This window comes from Rhizophagus irregularis, chromosome 12, assembly GCF_026210795.1.
Source record: "Rhizophagus irregularis chromosome 12, complete sequence".
Taxonomy (NCBI): Eukaryota; Fungi; Glomeromycota; class Glomeromycetes; order Glomerales; family Glomeraceae; genus Rhizophagus; species Rhizophagus irregularis.
Window position 1 is genome coordinate 3,282,495 of NC_089440.1, and position 18,524 is coordinate 3,301,018.

Below are 18,524 nucleotides of genomic sequence, written 5' to 3' on the forward strand. Positions count from 1 at the left end.
TATATCAAAATGTCATTATAAAAAATATATCGTAGCGATATGTTATTATTACGAATATCCATTTGATATCATTATGATATTGTTACGATGTCAAACTGAGGTCGTTAAAATGATCTTGACGATATTAAAAGTTTTAGTAAAAGTAATTAAAACTAAAATATTATAATAATATTTTAATATAATAATATCCATTTTCTTAATTTTAACTTTTTAGATATAGTTAATTTTATTAGTAATAATAAATGTCAGGTAAAACAACGTGAAATTCAACAGATACTAAATGTACTACGCATAAGTTTTGTTGTATTTATTTAGTTGGTATAATAATCCTATTTTATTTTATTACAAATAATAAATATATTCTCAATAATTCTTAGCGATCTGGTGATTTTAGAATGTTCCTAAATATAGAAATGATTAACGAAACATATCTTTTATAAACGACAAAAAATAATTATCTTAATTGTAATAATCTTCCTCTTTTCTTCGTTTAATTTTCTCTGTCAACATGGTTTATACCATACCTTTATTAGTTGAAGAAAAAATTTCTTCTCGTGCTAAAGAATTAATTAAAAAATTGGATAATTTTGTTGAGGTTGGTAATTTCTCATCTTTAATCAAAATATTTAATTATTTGAAATATTTTATTGTCAAATTAACTAAATTTAAGTGTTTCATTAAATTATGGAGAATGAATGTGTTCCAGTAGAACAAATTTTTCATGAACAAATTGGTAAAGGAGAAGATCGATGGAAGGTAAATTAATTGAGAAAACTAAAAAATTCCCATATATTATTAAATTCACTTATAATCATGTGATTTTACAGATCGTTCCACCAATTATCGAAGAGCTTAAAAAGAAAGCTCGATCACTAGGACTTTGGAATCTATTTCTTTCTAAGCATTATCGTGAAGGAGCTGGATTAACCAATCTCGAATATGCTCTCATGGCCGAAATTACCGGTAGATCACTCCGTATTGCTCCAGAGGTATATCTCCGTATTTTGAACTTGAAGATTTCTCAGTAATTTTTCTATTAACATTTTCATTATTAGGCAATAAATTGTTCGGCTCCCGATACTGGAAATATGGAAGTATTTGCAAAATATGGAACACCTGCACAAAAAGCAAAATGGTTAACTCCATTATTAAATGGTGAAATTCGTTCAGCATTTGCAATGACTGAAAAGAATATTGCTTCATCAGATGCGACAAATATCGCAACTTCAATTATTCGTGTTAATAATGAATATGTTATTAATGGGCACAAATGGTGGATTTCTGGAGCTGGTGATCCTAGATGTGCAGTATTTCTTGTTATGGGTAAATCTGATCCCAAAAATAAGAGTAAACATAAGCAACAAAGTTTGATAATAGTTCCAAGAGATACACCTGGAATAACTATTGTTAGACCTCTTACAGTTTTCGGTTATGATGATGCTCCCGAAGGACATTGCGAGATTATATTTAAAGATGTCAGAGTACCAGTTGAGAATATTATTTTAGGTGAAGGAAGAGGCTTTGAAGTTATTCAAGGGAGATTGGGTCCTGGCAGAATTCATCATTGGTATTAAATTATGAATTTATATAGTTTTACTTTAATTAAAATTTGTGACTTAATTGTTTCTGTTCTATTAGTATGAGATCAATTGGGGCAGCCGAACGTGGCCTTGATCTAATGCTTGTTCGTGTTACGGATCCTTCCCGCCGCACTTTTGGAAAACTTTTGGCGGAGCATGGAACCATTGTTTCTGATATTGCAAAATCACGTATGATTATTGATCAGGCTAGATTCCTTGTCCTTAATGCCGCGGATATGATCGATAAAGTAGGCGCAAAGAACGCTTTGAAAGAAATTGGAATGGCAAAGGTATTTGTTGTCTCGGTAATGGTTGTTTTATTCAGAATTATATTAACTCTTTTTGGATAAATAATAGGCCATAATACCATCTATGTTACTAGAAGTTCTTGATCGTTCAATTCAAGCTCACGGTGCTGGTGGTTTAAGTGAAGATTTTCCACTTGCCTCTATGTATGCTGCGGGACGCACATTAAGATTTGCAGATGGTCCAGATGAAGTACATATACAACAAATTGGAAGATTGGAATTGAGAAGAGCCGAAAAAATTAGAACATCTATTGAAAAAATTAAATCTAAATTGTAGAAAAAAAAGTACAATTTTCATTTACTATGGTTAAATCATGTGATGTGCATTGCTTCAGACACAATATATAATTGTTGTAAATATTAGCGATACATCCAAATTGGTTTGAATCGAAAATTCATAAGAAAAAAAAATTATATATATATTGTGGTGTTAAAATCATCGATAACAAAGATGAGAGGAGGATAAATATCACTAATTTATTAGCGGCTGATATATTATTATTGGTTTTTTTTCTGTTTCTTCAAATTGTTTAACTATTTCTGTTTTAATTGATTCTGTTTGATTCTCTATACTATTTTATACAGTATATGTATATATCAAATTAAAAAATATTTTGAATTATCCATTGCATTTATTTGCATTTGGTCTATCCGATGGATTTGCGTCTAGACTTTCAGTAAATTTTTTTGGCTAAAACTACTTTCCAATACAATATTTTCTTGGTAAATACCTTTTGAGCAAAACCTTCAAATAAAATCTTTTTTAATTAACCTTTTTTTTTATGTTAACACTTAACTACCTATTTGGAAGTACTAATTAGGGTAGCCACCCCAAATTTAGTAATTTCAATAGGGTGTTGGGGGTGTGTCCCTCGATGTGCAAATATAACTGCTGCGGCAAATTCGTATCAAGAGGGTAGGGTACATCATGTCAACCCTACGTAATTTGGGTCAAGCTCCCTTATTTTACCTGATTCATATTATCTTACATCACGACAAAAAACTTTTTAAAATAGAAATTTGATAGTAATTTATTAATATTTATGTAATTCTATGCGATTTTATATATGATTTTGTATAAATTAGATCAATTCGTATCCTCTTATTTATCAAGTTATTTAATAAGTGACCTTTAACTTAAATTTAATTAATAAGGTGTAGAACATGTAAAAACGCGTTTTTTTTAGTTACAATGAATAAATATACGTATTTTTCACTTAATTATGTTAAAGAAATCAAGAATTTCTTTTCGATGAGTGTAATGAATGAACAAACTTGTTAACCAATTATGTTGAAGAGAACTTTGTAAAATAGTCAATATGCCAAATTTGGATAAGGTAAAATTTTCCGATTGGTCTATTTTATGCCGTAATCTTCACGTGATTATAAACAAAAGTTTCGTATAAATAAGAGCGTTGATCAAAATTCAAATATTTGGGGAACTCGTCCTTTGTCAGTTTCTGTTTTTTGGGAATTGGAACATTAGTGCTATAAGTCATGGTGAATAGGGCTATTAAGAGTATTGTTGACCAAAATAGAGTTTCTAGTCTGTTTCGGGAGACTTTTACTGGTAAGATGTTACGCGATTACATTATTCACTTTTGAATTGCTAGGTTATCATTTAACCTTTATTAAACTTTAGGGCCATCATGCTTATACCATTGGCTTAATAGCTATAGACCAGTAAGTTATAATTTGATGATTTTTATCTTTTAATTCTACATGTACAATCTTTTATTCATATAACAATCTTTTGAATGAAAGAGAAATTACCTTAGAAGAAATTTGTCATACATTCAAAAATCTCGTAGAAAAACTATAAAAAACAAGCCTAAACAACAGGAACAACGTCTTACACTTGAAGACTTGTGTAGACGTCGTAAACAGGAAGAAGAGACAATTTCCACCAGGTTTATAAATTTCATTTTAATGATTTTTTTTTTTTTTTGGTAATTTCATTGTTAATCATTTTTTTTTTATAACAATTAAATTTAATTAGTCGAATTCATCGAACCCTTCAACTTACTTTTCAAGGGTTAGTTGCTTACGGTATGAATTTTACTGAAAATATTTATACATTCATCATACTTAAAATACTTAAAGATCTTATAATTAATTTATCTGAATTTTTATGAGATCAGCAAGCCATTCACCAGGAAACAGATCACGTATCAATATTGAATGTGAAATCACTGTTTTTGAAGTTGTAAGGGTTTGTTATATAATGTTATTGCATCTTTTTTTTTAAGGATATCTATTGATAATTAATGTCACTTGTTATATTACCGCGTAACTCAGAAAAAATCGTCAAGCAATATTGCGAAAAAACGCAAATTGAACAATGGAAAGTTTGAATCGAATGATTTTCAATTAACTCACCGATCAACTATTCCTTTAGTGTTAGATGAAAATGGTTGTTCAATGGGGAATACTTTGTCCATAGAACCTTATACAACGAATATTAATGGCGTTACTTCTCAAGATGTAATTCTAGGATTTCGTTTATATGCACTCAATAGCCAATCATGGCCTCCTGTTAGTGCGGAGTCTGTAAGGACAATAATTAACGGTGAAAAGAGAAAACTTCATTTAATACCAAAACTTGTTGATTGTTCTGATGGTCGCCGAATTTTATGTGTTCAGATGGGTGTGATAGAGAACGGAAATTTTTGTAAAGATAGACGATATGAGCTTGATCTTAGTTTTGCACGTGAACAATGTTCAATAATAGAGTCAAATTGGAAAATGCGTTTTACGGTTAATTGGAAGCATAAAGTAAATCTTCCTTTAAAACCCATGAGTTCAAGACCATCCATATCTGTTACTGCTCCAAGTGATGATCCGCTAGTAACTTACGTTTATCGTGTCGCTGATTGTGAATTGCATCAAGCAATGAAAGGATTTCGTTGCCCATGGTGTACTAATCTTAGTTTCAGGGATAGTGCATGTTTAATGTTTCATCTTCGTAATAACCATATGCATCTAAAGTTTAATACAAAGGTATTACAGTTAATATGAATGCAATTATATAGTATATATGTATATTTTCACGGAGAAGTATCTAATTTTTTTTTCTGTTAGAATGGCAAACAAGCACCAAGTGATCGCATAATTGTCGTTAGTTCAAACGATGATTTGTCAGAACTAGATTTCTTTGATATTGATAAGCGTGAAGGTACATGGAACCCAAAGCCATTTGTGTATCCTGTAAAGCAATATACAACGCCGCCAGTGGCATTATCATCAATGCCTTCATTAACTTTTTATAATTCTCAAACTTTCATGCCATACCATGTTGATGACGATGTGGATGATTCTGAGGACGATATTTGTACTCATTGGGTGGAACAATATAATGACGAGGTTATTACTTTTCTTCTTTGTAACTTTTACTTTTTAAACTAATACTTATATATTATAATTGCAGACCCTTGATGAGATACCAGACGTTAATGATAAAGAAAAATTAATGATGAAAATGTGGAATAGATTCATAGAACCACAAAAGTATGATATTTTTTCTAAAGAATATTATTGCATTGTTGCATATATAAACTGATTTTATTATTCTTTTTAGGGGCCTTGCTGATCGTAACCTTCCGGAAGTTTGTTTTCAATTTTCCAAGGCGCGTGCCGATCAAATCATATCGTTGGACTTGAGAAATGAATTTGCGTTTCATTTACTCAATATTCTCGAATTTCAACTGATTGACAGTCAATGTGTTTCTAAATGTTTGGGCTATGTGGATAAGGTTAAGAATAATAACAAAAAAAATTTATAGTTGTATAGTTATGAGAAAATTTTAATACTTGTATAGACTATTTAGATTTCTCACTTAATTTATGACAAAAAAAAACTATCAGACTTTAATAATAATACCTTTTAATGAATAGGCAAAAAAAAAAATTGATTTTTTATTTTGCTGAACTTTATTCATCTATATTAAGTGAGAAATCAAATGGATTCACATTTTATGCATTTATAGATACTTAAGTTATTGAGATATAGAAGGTATAACATTTATTAGATTAGAACAATTATTAGAATAAGTATTATTCATACATTTAAATAGAAGTTTCAAAATCTTCAATTTCTTAAAGTTAGGAAAGGATATTATTCCTAAGATAAGACTGTTAATGGCAATATTCTATCAAGAACATGATGTGTTATTTGATAATATAAATATAGGCATATGGCATTTCTACATTTCTATTAACTGAAAATAATTCAAAAACTTTAAAATTTTAAATAATGCATTTTAATATTTTAATAAATAAATTTGAATTAGAAAATTTTAATGTGAAATTTTATGAGTTATTTAAAAATAATAAAATTATAATTTATTAATTTCAAATAATTATAATAAAATAATTAGTTAAACTAATTGTTTTTTTTTTGTTATTATTACTGTTACTCATCAAATTTAATAAAAAAAATAAAAAAGTATTAAAAAAATATTATAATTATTTAAATTGGATTATCCTATAAAATATTTAAATATTTAAATAATTTAAGATCTTTAGATAATAATTGAATTATCTGAATTATATTTGAATAAATTATTTAAATATTTAGATTAACAAATAATAAATATAACAGTCATATTCTTTGTTAAAACTTGAAGTTACAATTGATATATATTGATAATGTTATTACAATATCATTGTGATATTTTAATAAAATATCAAATTGGTATAGTTAAGTTAATTGTAATTGCATTTATTTGATATTAATTATTGATTAGTTTGATATTTCTGTGATTATTATATAATGTAAATATCCTCTTATAACCATAAAAATATCATATTAATATCAAATTAAAATTATAAAAATGTTTTATATTTATTTGATATTTTATCATATTAATATTGGATCAATATTACAAAAATGTTTTACATTTATTTATATTGTAACTGTATCATAATAATATTATTTTAACATTAAATTAATATTACAAAAATATTTTTAGTATCCCTTAAACTGTTTTGCAGCTAAATTTGCCTGCAATTTTATTTTTTAATTAAAGACACTTAAATATCTTAAAATATTTTATTACATAAACCAATATTTTTGTAATAAATTCTATAGTATTTTTTAAGTAAAAATCAAAAAAAAAGTTCAATTTGATTAATAATTTTTTAAAAGTAAATGATTGACAAATTATAACAAATAGTAGCTAAATTTTTTATATTGAAATATTTTTTTATCCATTAACTTTAGAAATATAAAATTACTACCATTTGATATGTCTTAATGAGAAGAATCTGATAGAAATAAAATTGTCCTTCTACAAATATTATGTGACAGGATAACTTATAAAATCTAAAAATTTATAAATTAATATAACTTTTTATTTATCAATTTTAAAGTCATGATTTTATTACCATTAAATGCATCTAATAAATATAATTTCATCTTTCTATAATCACTAGATCTTAAGATATTTTAAAAATTCAAAAATTTTTAAAATTAATTTTAACCTTTACAGTTTAAGAGATAATAGTTGATTAGATATTTAATAAATTTAATGAAAAAATTAATTATCAGATTTTCATTAAATCTATACAATCCGTTCAATCCAATGAATCTAATAAATAAATAATTATTAATTTTAAAAATTTTATTACAAATAAAGAAATATTAGTAGATATTTCTAAAAGCAATTAAATAAGAATACCTTTTCACTTCCGATTTAATACCTTAAAGTCAAGTTTATTTTAAGTGCTAATATTCAAAAAAAAAAGAAATATCAATATATATTTCTAAAAATAATTAAATAAAAAAAAACATTTTTCTTCTTCCAATTACCTTAAAGTCTAATTTGTTTAAATTTTAATCTAAAAAAAAAGAAAAAAACATTAATAGATATTTTTAAAAGCAATTAAACAAAAAAAAAATACCCTTTTCCTTTCAATTATCTTAAAATTCAATTCATACAATTTCTGGTGATTTAAATAAGAAGAAAGAAATATCAGCAGGTATTTCTAAAAACAATTAAATAAAAAAAATTAAAAAAAAAATACCTTTTCCTTTCTATTACTTTGAAATTTAATTCGCTAGTAATTACGTTATATTTTGACGAACGGACCAATTCACTATTTATTATAAAATTACTATGAATTAATTACGTCTGTCAAAATAAATTTAATTAGTATTTTGTCATTTTGACGAAAAGTATAGTAGTATATATAAGGTCTTTACAATAGAAAGGTACGAAATTCAAAAAAAAATTTAATTTTACTTTATATGCTAATTATATTTTTTTTACTGAAATAAATGTAAATTTGATATTAATTCAATTTTTGATATTTTTTGAGTTCGTACTTTCTATTGCAAAGACTTTATATATATATTATATATATTTAATTTTATAAAAACTTTTTTTTGTTATAATCCATATTAATTCAATTTTTGATATTTTTTGAGTTCGTGACCTTTCTATTGCAAAGACTTTATATATATATTATATATATTTAATTTTATAAAACTTTTTTTTCGTTATAATCCATATAAAATCAAAACTAGCAAAGAATATATATTAATTAGAAATCTGTACTAACATATATTTAAAATTTCAGGCATCATTATTATGTATGATTTTAAATAAACTGGCAATGTATTGAACTATTTGTACTATTTGTTTAATTTATATGTATAGGCATAATAATTATTAAAATTTCTTTTTAATTTTAATATAGTTATATGAAAGCTAGAACTATGAAATTTTAAACATATATTCTTTAAAATCTATATTCTTACATATTAAAATTTTAAGTATTGTTATTATATACGATTTTGAGTGATTAACATAAATATAAGGTCTGCTACTTTTGTCCTAGTAATGTATTTAGGAAAGATATAGATAGATAAAATTACTGTAAATATTGGTGGGATAATTTATTTCAGAAATTTAGTATAATAAAAGGCTGTAGGGTGAGAATTATATAATTAGCAATAGAAGTATAAACAAATTAGTTATAGATACTTTTCGTAAATGTAAGAGAGCAAAGAAATAACTTGATGCTGGGACTCGTATTAAATGGTCTAAGATCTGTATACTCCCTTCTTCTCTGATAGCATCATATGTTTCACTTGCTAGTTTCACTTTTTTAATAAATTTTTGCAATACATCAAAAAAATAAATCTAATTTTATATACATGAATATGTCCATCTATAGTATGTATACTAACTAACCGAAAGTTATCATGTAATCACTGATTATGGAAGATTGGAAGTGCAAAAAATTATGTAATTTTGATTTTTAAGCGTAGTGCTGATCATGGTATTGCAAATCATTTCCGATTTCTTGTTAAAGTAATCGAAATTGTGATTTGGTCTTAGTATTACTGTACACTGATTAGATAATGTCAGACCTTTAAGAAATTACATTAGGAACGTGCCAGAAATCAGCTGATTTCTCTCAATTAGTAGCCTTAACCCCCCACCTCTACCTGATTGAAATCTGATTGGCTAAAAAAATTATTACTATTGAATATTAAATATTATATATAATAATTAGTATTATATAATTATCTTGGCTTCTAGTGATTCAATTTGAACAAACATTTTTTTGTTTTGTAAAGCTAGATTTATAGAACTAAATGAGAGCTATAAATTAAAAAAAAGTTTATTAAAATTGGATCACTAGAAGTCAAAATAATTGCATTATAATAATTATTACTATAATGTAAATACAAATATCTTGGCTTCTGATCTGAAAAATTGGTAATAAGAATAATTACGAAAAGAAGAATAATGCCATTTAAAACAATAAAGAATTTGTTCAGCTGGTCTAAACAAAAACTTACTGCGTTAACGTCAATTAACAAAGAAACAGAAACTGCAAGTAAATTAGAATTGGAAGAGAGAGAACTTGAACAACTCCCAAAACTTTCCCAAATGACAATCAGGATAACAACAAGACACGTACACAACAGACAAAGACTAATTATACACAATCAAATGACAATCAGGACAACAACAAGACGCGTACACAACAGGCAAAGACTAACTATACACAACTAAATGCAAATGTATATAACAACAACAACAACGCGGAGATTAACAACACATTCAATTTAACGTTTATGGGATATAACATTAATGGGCTGGGCCCAGATCATTCCAAACTTAACTTACTAACGGAATATTGCTCAAACAAGGGAGCCGACATAATAGGTATATGTGAAACAAACAGAGATAAAAACACGGTGAATATTGGAATAAGCAAAGCTTAGTATACACCTCTTTCTGGACTAATAAAGACAATAAGATAAAAGGATCTGGAGTGTGCATAATGATCAATAAGAAATGGGAAAACCACATTGGAAAAATTAGAAGATTGGGTGCATACTATATAGAAGCTTGGTTGTTCTTTAAGAATTGCACGCTCATAATAGGTGTAATTTATTTACCACCATCAGACACAAAAAAACAAAACGAGCTCACAAACTACATTAAAAAAGAATTCACTAATCACAGCAAGAAAAACAGGTATTACGTTTTGATAGGAGATCTCAATTCATACATGGATAAAACATTAGATTATAGTGGCTTATCCAAACTCAGAAAAAGACCTTCAAATATTATTACATGGCTAGACAATGCCTTCTTTACGGACACATATAGGAAACTAAATCCCAAAAAAAGATGTTTCACATGGAAAAATAAGAATACATCAACCAGAATTGATTACATTTGGGCAGACCCCAAGCTCGAAGCTAACATTAAAAAAAGCCACATATATCAATCGGTTGACATTACAGACAGTGATCACAACATTATACTTGCAGAAATCTCGTTCACCAGTATAATAGTCACTAACAATAAAGGAGGCAGAAGAGCGGAAAAAAGCTCAACACGCATCGTATATGATTATGAAAATACCACCAACGAACAGTGGAATGCATATGAGAATTACCTTAAGATCCTTCTGGAAAAACACAAGGCCTTTAGATACATAGAAACCCACGGACATAATGAAAATACACTGAACAAATTGTGGGACATTATATGTAATTGTGTACAACAAGCCGCACTCAAACACATTCCACACAAAAAGATAGGTGGGGTCAAAACCAATTTTAATAGAAACTACAAAGAAATTGAAGATTCCTCTAAAGAACGTAAAGACCTATTATATATTAGAAGCATAATGAGGAAATTATATAAAAATGAATTAAAGGGAATGGAACTACTTAACGCATCGAAAGGAATCAAATCATTCAACAACGCTATGGAACTGATATAGCAGAAATAACGGAAAACACAGACTAGAATACATGGAAGTGTGAAACGAGAAATTGGTTGAAAATAGTGAGAAGAGTGATTAAAACAAAGGATAAGGCGATTAAAGAAGCATCAATAAAAAAAAGGATTGAGGAAAGAAATAGTATGATCACTAAAGATCAACGGAAAATGATTAATAACATCTTGGACAAAAAATATTCAAAAATCAGCCTAGATAAAGTGCGTATACTTACGGACGTACAAGAAGAAATACTGCTGAACTCTAAAGAGGAAGTTCATGCAGAAGCGATCAATACATATTCATCCCTATTCCGTTCACAAAATCATAAGTTTGAGAACCTTTCAGAACCCTGGAAAGAAATATATGAACCACGGAAAGACATAGACCTAAAAATATACGAACATCTAGATTACATTCTGACAGAACAACAATGGTATGAGATGCTTGAAACCATGAATGACAAATCAACCCCAGGGATATCCAACATTAGCTATAAACTAATCAAAAAAGCAGGTGCAAAGATCAATGATTTGTTCAGACAATACACGGGATTATGTTATTTACTGCAAAATATACCGTTGAAATGAAAAATCTCACAATTATATCCAATCCCTAAGACATACGACTGAAATTTCAACTTAGCGAGGACAAGGCCAATCCTACTTATCGAATGCTTACATAAATGTGCGGTTAAAATCATCCCAAAACGCTTTGGAAATATACTTAGCAAACACGACATTCTGAAAGGGCCGAATTATGCAGAATTACCAGGAGAATCAACATCGGCACCACTAGCAATAATAAATGGCATCTTGGAAGATGCGCGTGATGAAAACAAGACTTTATAGATAATAGCCCAGGATATGGCGAAGGTTTTTGACAGTGTTGGAATGATTTTCCTTCAAAAAGCCTTAGAAAGAATAAGATTGCCAACATCTACCACTAATTTTATTATAAACATTTTCAAGAACAGGAAAATCAAAATCATCACTAAGGTTGCTTGCCGAAACCTAGGGGTTTAGGCAAGATGGCGTTTTGCCGAAAAGCGAAATTCTGCCGAAACTATATTAAAGTTATATTAAAAAACTGGCGAAACTTTGGAGAAAGGCGAAACTGCTAAAACTTATTATAAATGCCGAAACTGCCGAAATTCTGCCGAAACTATAATAAATCTATAGTAAAATTTTGACAAAACTAATCGTAAGATTTTGAGGAGGTTTAGACAAGCAACCTTAATCATCACGACATACGGCTTAACTGATACATTCATCACAAGCGATGGCATAGACCAAGGGGAAGTGATCTCACCTTTAATATGGAGAATTTTCTATGATCCCCTGCTTTACAGAATACAGGAAGATGAAGCTTTAGGATACTGTATGGAGTTGAAATGGCCAGATAACGTTGCTAATAACAATAAACAGAATATAATGATACGAATCGCTGCGTCAGCCTATGCAGACGACACTCAATGGATTGCTAAAAGCAAAGATGAAGCAAAAGCAATCTCACTAATCGCGGATGAGTTCTTTGATATTAATGACATAAAAATTAATGAGGAAAAAACAGAAATCATTGTTGTAAACCCAGAAGAGAGAAACGAAGAGGAAAATTTCTTAGAGATAGGGAAAAATAACAATAAAGTGTTAGTTAACAAGGGATCAGTTCCAATTCGAATTTTGGGAGTTTAGTTTAAGGCAGATAAAGGTGATAAACACACAGAAGATATAGTTAAGAAGGAAATTTCAACAATAGTGGGGCAATTAAACGCAAACACATAACACATGCGCAAGCGATATACATTATCAATACCGTATTACTCCCACGCCTAGAATATAGACTTAAAACAACCGTTTGGGAAGATAAGAAATATGAGGAGTTTTTCAAGCCGGTAATGCAAATAATTAAACACAAAACACGACTCCCCAGAAACTGCCACGATAATATTCTTCTCCACTCAGCACAAGGCAAATTAAAGAACCTGTGGAGAAACCAAGTGGCAGCACAGATAACGGAATTTTTAGTTGCCATTAATTCCTGATCAAACAGGCTGACATAATCAAGATGAGATTAAAAAAGGCGCAGTTAATCTTGAACATATCGTCATGTGTTCTCTTGATGGAACCGGACGTCACAGTTCCTAACAAAATGCCAAATAATCACGCTTATAATGTAATGAGGAAAGCATATGATTACTTATTTAAATTTCACCCACTATCAGACAACGAAGAATGGGACATACCATTAATAGGTCTGAATGTAAGAAATTTTGTATATCAACAGGCGCCAAAGATGCATACGAAAGATAAAGAACTTATTATAAGAAAAGCAGCATCTATGTCAATTTATGGTGCATTACAGCTGGTTAATCAAGATGCTTCAGATACAGTCACATGGCAACAGATTTGTGACGTCAATAAAAGACCAGCTAGAGGAAAAATTCTGAGATGGTTCACTTTACTAGCGGAACTCATACAGAAGGCATCTTATCTAAAGGATTTCTGTATGACAGAGAGGACGCCCTTTAATTCAGAAAATTCCTTAGATCATGAAGAAAGTGATTTAGAAAATGCACAGGCATTTAGAATGTTAAAGAAACTTCCATCCATAGATAACAGAAAGAAAGAATTTGTCCACATGCAGCAGAATTACACACTAACATTTGGACAAATTAATAAAAAACATCAAACTGGCAAACATACAATACAACACTGGGTTATAACAGACAATGAGCAGAAAATAGATAATGAAAAGCCATACAAAATAATTAAGCGATGTGAAGGTTGTTCACTAAATGATAGAAGAGTCAATAAAGAAACTCATGACTGCTATTTTAACAAAGACCGCCTGTTATTAACTTGTATAAATAGAGTACCCAAATACCGAAATGATCCAGATACTAGAATAGTAAAAGACATTATAGAAAATAGAAATTATTCACTTCCACAAAAAACTGTAGAACATAGTCTTGTGGGTATACAGATTCCAGACTATGATACGGCCTTAATCCAAAACACATTGTTAGACAATGAAGCCATACAACAGCATACAACATTATTACAACAAATAAGACTGAATTTCGTCCCACATGATACGATTAACATATACACAGATGGCTCACTAACGAATCGTTTTAACAACAGCTCTAACACATTTACAAAACTCATGGGCACAGGTTGGGTAATATTGAATAATAAAGATGAAGTAATATTAGAATGCAACAGTTCAATCACAGATTGGCCTTCATCCACACATGCAGAACTAGGAGCCATTCTGTCAGCCATATTAGTTTTACAGACAGGACAGAAAGCAAATATTATTACAGACTCACAAGCTGCCATAGATAGTATTAATCACACAAGAACAAATCTAACAAATGGTAAAAACAAAACTCGAACATGGTGCAAATGTAACAACTATAGTATAGTAAGTAGTATAATTAACCTTATTGATAGTAAACAGTTAGAAATAAAGTTGGTAAAAGTTAAAGGTCACTCAGGAGTCAGGGCAATGAAGAAGCAGATAGGGTGGCAAAAAACAACACAAAGAAACCAACTTGCATTAATATTAAAGATTCACAACAAAAGGATTTAATATATGATATCTACTGGAATGGCAAAAGAGTTGACAGAAATATCAGAAAATTTATAGATAAATTGTGTGAAACTACATTAGATGCTGCATGGTCCCTCAACCGCACACATAGATCAGTCTTTTCAGATACAACTGACACAATAGAAGAAGAGGTTACTTGGACACTGTTTAAAAAAAATACAGGACACAACTATACAACATCACTAACAAACGACAGATTCATCAAACACTTGAAACTTTTAAATTGTTTGCTCCCAACTCTAGAAATCATGAAGGAAAGAAGATATGACTTATATGGAGATGTAAAATGTAGGTTTTGTCTTGAAGAAAATGAAGATGATGATCATATGATATATTGTCAACAGCTCAGTAATAAGTGGACAATTGTAGCTGACAACACTGTATGTAAATGTAATCAAATAATTAAAAATTTTTTATTACAAGAAAAACATATTCAATTAAGTCAAGAAGACACACAACAACTGCTCTCATGGAATAACAACTTCTTTGCTAACACAACTGCTGTTGATTTGAATATGCCTATTCCCTATGTTCACTTAATGATAAAAAGTTTTTTTCCAAAAGGAAAATACAAGGAACTCAAGACCATTGTTAAGTCAAAGAGAATAGCATTAACTATTGCAGCCCTTTTCTTGGAAGTATTTGTTAGTGGATTTTACAATATCATCTGGCAATCACGTTGTAAGGCAGTAGCAGAATGGGAACATACTAAAGGCATAAAAAAACAAGATTTAAGGAAAAGGCCATTAGCATATCAACGTATTGCATATAATCGGATTCTAACTATACAAACAGAAGAGGGTACGTTTGATTTGGAAAAAAGAAAAATTTTGAAACATAATGAACAATGGTCAATAGCATTAGAAAAAACAAAACAATACATTAACCAATTTATTAGAGAAGGGAACAGGGTACTTTGGAAGGTATATAATAATACAAAAATATACAAATATAATATAATTTTTCTTTTTTTTTTTATCTAGAGGGTAGTGAAAGCATTTACTTAAGCTTTATGAAATAGTGATCCTATATAATTTAATAGCTACTATTGAAGGATATAGGTGAATTTCATAAGGTAATGGTAGGGCACAGGAGCAATCTTATGGATGGGGAACTGGTTTGGAGTTTTAATAAATTAGTTATATAACATATGTTTTTACATTCCTACATATAACTAATAAACTCACAAATTGCACTATCTTGGTTAAAAAAAAAAATATCTTGGCTTCTAGTGATTCAATTTGAACAAACTTTTTTTTGTTTTGTAATGCTAGATTTATAGAGCTAAATGAGAGCTATAAATTAAAAAAAGTTTATTAAAATTGGATCACTATAAGTCAAGATAATTGCATTATAATAATTATACTATAAAAATAATTAAATTATTTACATTTATATTTAGATATAATGTTTGTTTACGATTATTTCAAACGAAATTCTGTGCACTGAGGTATTTTAGATTTTTTAAACAACTTTACCAAGAAACCTTTCAAGCTCAAGATAGATTTATATCTTAAAGCTCTTGAGATAATTATAAATAGTGAACAAGGAAAAAGGAGGGACAAGGCAAAGTTGCTAAACGATGATTATAAGAAGGCAAGTAAAAAAACTTTTTTGTTAAAAATATTGGAATATATGGTGTGGCGAACAAAAATCTTTTAGATTGTTCGTCATCCAAAACTTTTAATTGAGCCACCAAACCAGTAATGAGGCACAGATGACCTTCTGACTTGTCTGTTATTAAAAGACTTTTAGTTAATTCAGTATTGGACCTATTAGGGTACAGATGACTTTCTAGCTTATCTAGTATTCTAATGGGATCAAAAAATCAGAGAAAATTGGAGATGAGAATTGAAGAGTATTACTAATTTCAAACCCATTTTATGCTATAAGAACCTCGATCCAATAAAAAGAAGGCGAGTAATTGGAAGAAAAAGCATTTAAGAAAGCAAGTCCACATCTACCAGCCAGTCTATACAGATATTTTTAGCAGTGGAACTATTAATGAGATAAATGGAATAAACAATTTCATATCAAAGGAGAATGAGGTAGGCTCTTAATCATGATCTGTTATAAGTTTTACACTTTCACAAAAAATTCCTATTGATCACGAACATATTGTTTCCCTAAGGAGAACTTTCAATTTGCAGATCATCCCAATATAAAAGGCGTGTTTTCTACGTCAAAGTGGAAGATTCGGATGAAGATTCGGATGAAGAGAAGTAATCTAGAAAATTAAAGAGAGTAAATAGTCATTTGCAGTCGACAGAATCTTCACAGCAATCGACGAAATCTCTATAATCTATACCTAATACACCATTACAAGCATCTCGGAATTTGAGCTTGTTGATGACAACTCCCAATAAACGACCGTTAAAAAGAAAAATTCAGCAGTAAGTCTCCCAATTCCTACTTGCTATATATCACTTAACAGACTAGAGGCGTCCTAATAGTGTCTTTTCTTCATAGGTACACAAAATGTATATCTGTTATATGTGCCTTCAGAAACAGTCTCAGAGTTGATTTAGAGGTTGGTAAGGATCTTACTATTGAATTATCCACAGTTCATGATGCTAATCCTGCAGTATAGACACCCACTCTAAAAATTATATTAATACCATTCTCAAGAAAACTAGAAATAGTTTTAAAACTGCAGTCCTAAATAATGTTCTGAATAAACTTTTCTGGCTGTACTGCGAGAAAGTTCTTATTAATTTGTAAGTAGGCATTGATATCTATTGATTGATTAAAGGAAGTTACTGATAACTACCCTTTAGCTTTCATGACCAAAATCAGTTTAAAGCTATTTTCAGAATGATGGCCATTTTTCATATATGTGTATCTAATGATCTGCATTTATATTTTATTTTTCAAAATACTTATTCAGTGGTAGTACTTTTCTCCAGAATGAAATAACGAAACAAGAAGAACTTATAGGTAAAATTAATAGAGTTGTACTTTGATCTAAAGGAATAACTGTTCAGCACATATTAAAAATCCCTGAGAGATTATTTGAGTGAGTTTATATATTTAAGTTAGAATATAAAATAGACTTACCGTAGATATTAGTTGTTTAATAATATCCATAATAATATTAACCAATTACTTTTCGCTATCATTATGTATTTTGCTACATATTTAATCTTGGTATTAATGCACAAATAGATGCTATTTTGCGTTATGCTTAATGAATGCACTTTCTGTATAGTATCAATGATTAGAAAACTGATTATGAGTTAGTATTATTGGGATGATGATCGGGATGTTTTAGTATAGAAAATCTTCTGCAAAATTTAATTTACATATCATAGTACATACATTAAGAATGATTTTTATGATAACATATTGTGCATTAGAAAAATAAAAAGATGTTTTCGTATATATATATAATAACATTTTTACTTTATTGCACGAATGTCAATGTGTATTAAACTACAGATCAAAATTTTATCCTGAATTATTAAAACCATTCCCTCAGGGAACGATCAAAATTTCTGATCATTAAATTTTGTTACGTTTACTAGAAAATAGTATACTGTGCCATTTCTTTTGCACAATTAAGTCAAACCCGAACATTGTATTCAGACTCTACCACCAGAAAAAACAGAATTTCATTTACGTGTATTCTCAAACATATAGCATTTGCATATTTCGCCTATATGGGCTTTATTTTTTAAATGTGTATAACTGATTGCCAAACATCATGGAAAATAATTTGCCGAACCTGAACATCATGTCCAGACTTTACCATCAGATACTCAGAGATAAA

General features: G+C 28.9%; 4 protein-coding genes across 4 annotated transcripts; all 4 read left to right on the forward strand.

Moving 5' to 3' along the window:
- Positions 1–471: 471 nt before the first annotated feature.
- OCT59_004239 (uncharacterized protein) lies at positions 472–2,657 on the forward strand. Its single transcript, XM_025315862.2, has 6 exons — positions 472–595; positions 691–756; positions 828–989; positions 1,056–1,567; positions 1,639–1,870; positions 1,938–2,657. The coding sequence occupies exons 1-6, from the start codon at positions 509–511 to the stop codon at positions 2,163–2,165; spliced, it is 1,287 nt and encodes a 428-aa protein (XP_025181908.1). The 5' UTR covers positions 472–508; the 3' UTR covers positions 2,166–2,657.
- Positions 2,658–3,385: 728 nt separating this feature from the next.
- OCT59_004240 (uncharacterized protein) lies at positions 3,386–6,099 on the forward strand (the record flags this gene model as incomplete). The annotated part of the gene is made up of 9 exons (XM_025315863.2): positions 3,386–3,458; positions 3,531–3,571; positions 3,653–3,798; positions 3,888–3,937; positions 4,030–4,094; positions 4,187–4,888; positions 4,970–5,251; positions 5,316–5,395; positions 5,466–6,099. 9 exons carry the CDS (start codon positions 3,386–3,388, stop codon positions 5,668–5,670), a joined length of 1,644 nt encoding a protein of 547 aa, XP_025181909.1. The 3' UTR covers positions 5,671–6,099.
- A 5,208-nt stretch (positions 6,100–11,307) lies between these two features.
- Positions 11,308–11,727, forward strand: OCT59_004241 (uncharacterized protein; the record flags this gene model as incomplete). Its single annotated transcript, XM_066148155.1, has 1 exon — positions 11,308–11,727. One exon carries the CDS (start codon positions 11,308–11,310, stop codon positions 11,725–11,727), a length of 420 nt encoding a protein of 139 aa, XP_065996780.1.
- A 3,276-nt stretch (positions 11,728–15,003) lies between these two features.
- OCT59_004242 (uncharacterized protein) lies at positions 15,004–15,762 on the forward strand (the record flags this gene model as incomplete). Its single annotated transcript, XM_066148157.1, has 2 exons — positions 15,004–15,666; positions 15,739–15,762. 2 exons carry the CDS (start codon positions 15,004–15,006, stop codon positions 15,760–15,762), a joined length of 687 nt encoding a protein of 228 aa, XP_065996781.1.
- Positions 15,763–18,524: the final 2,762 nt, after the last annotated feature.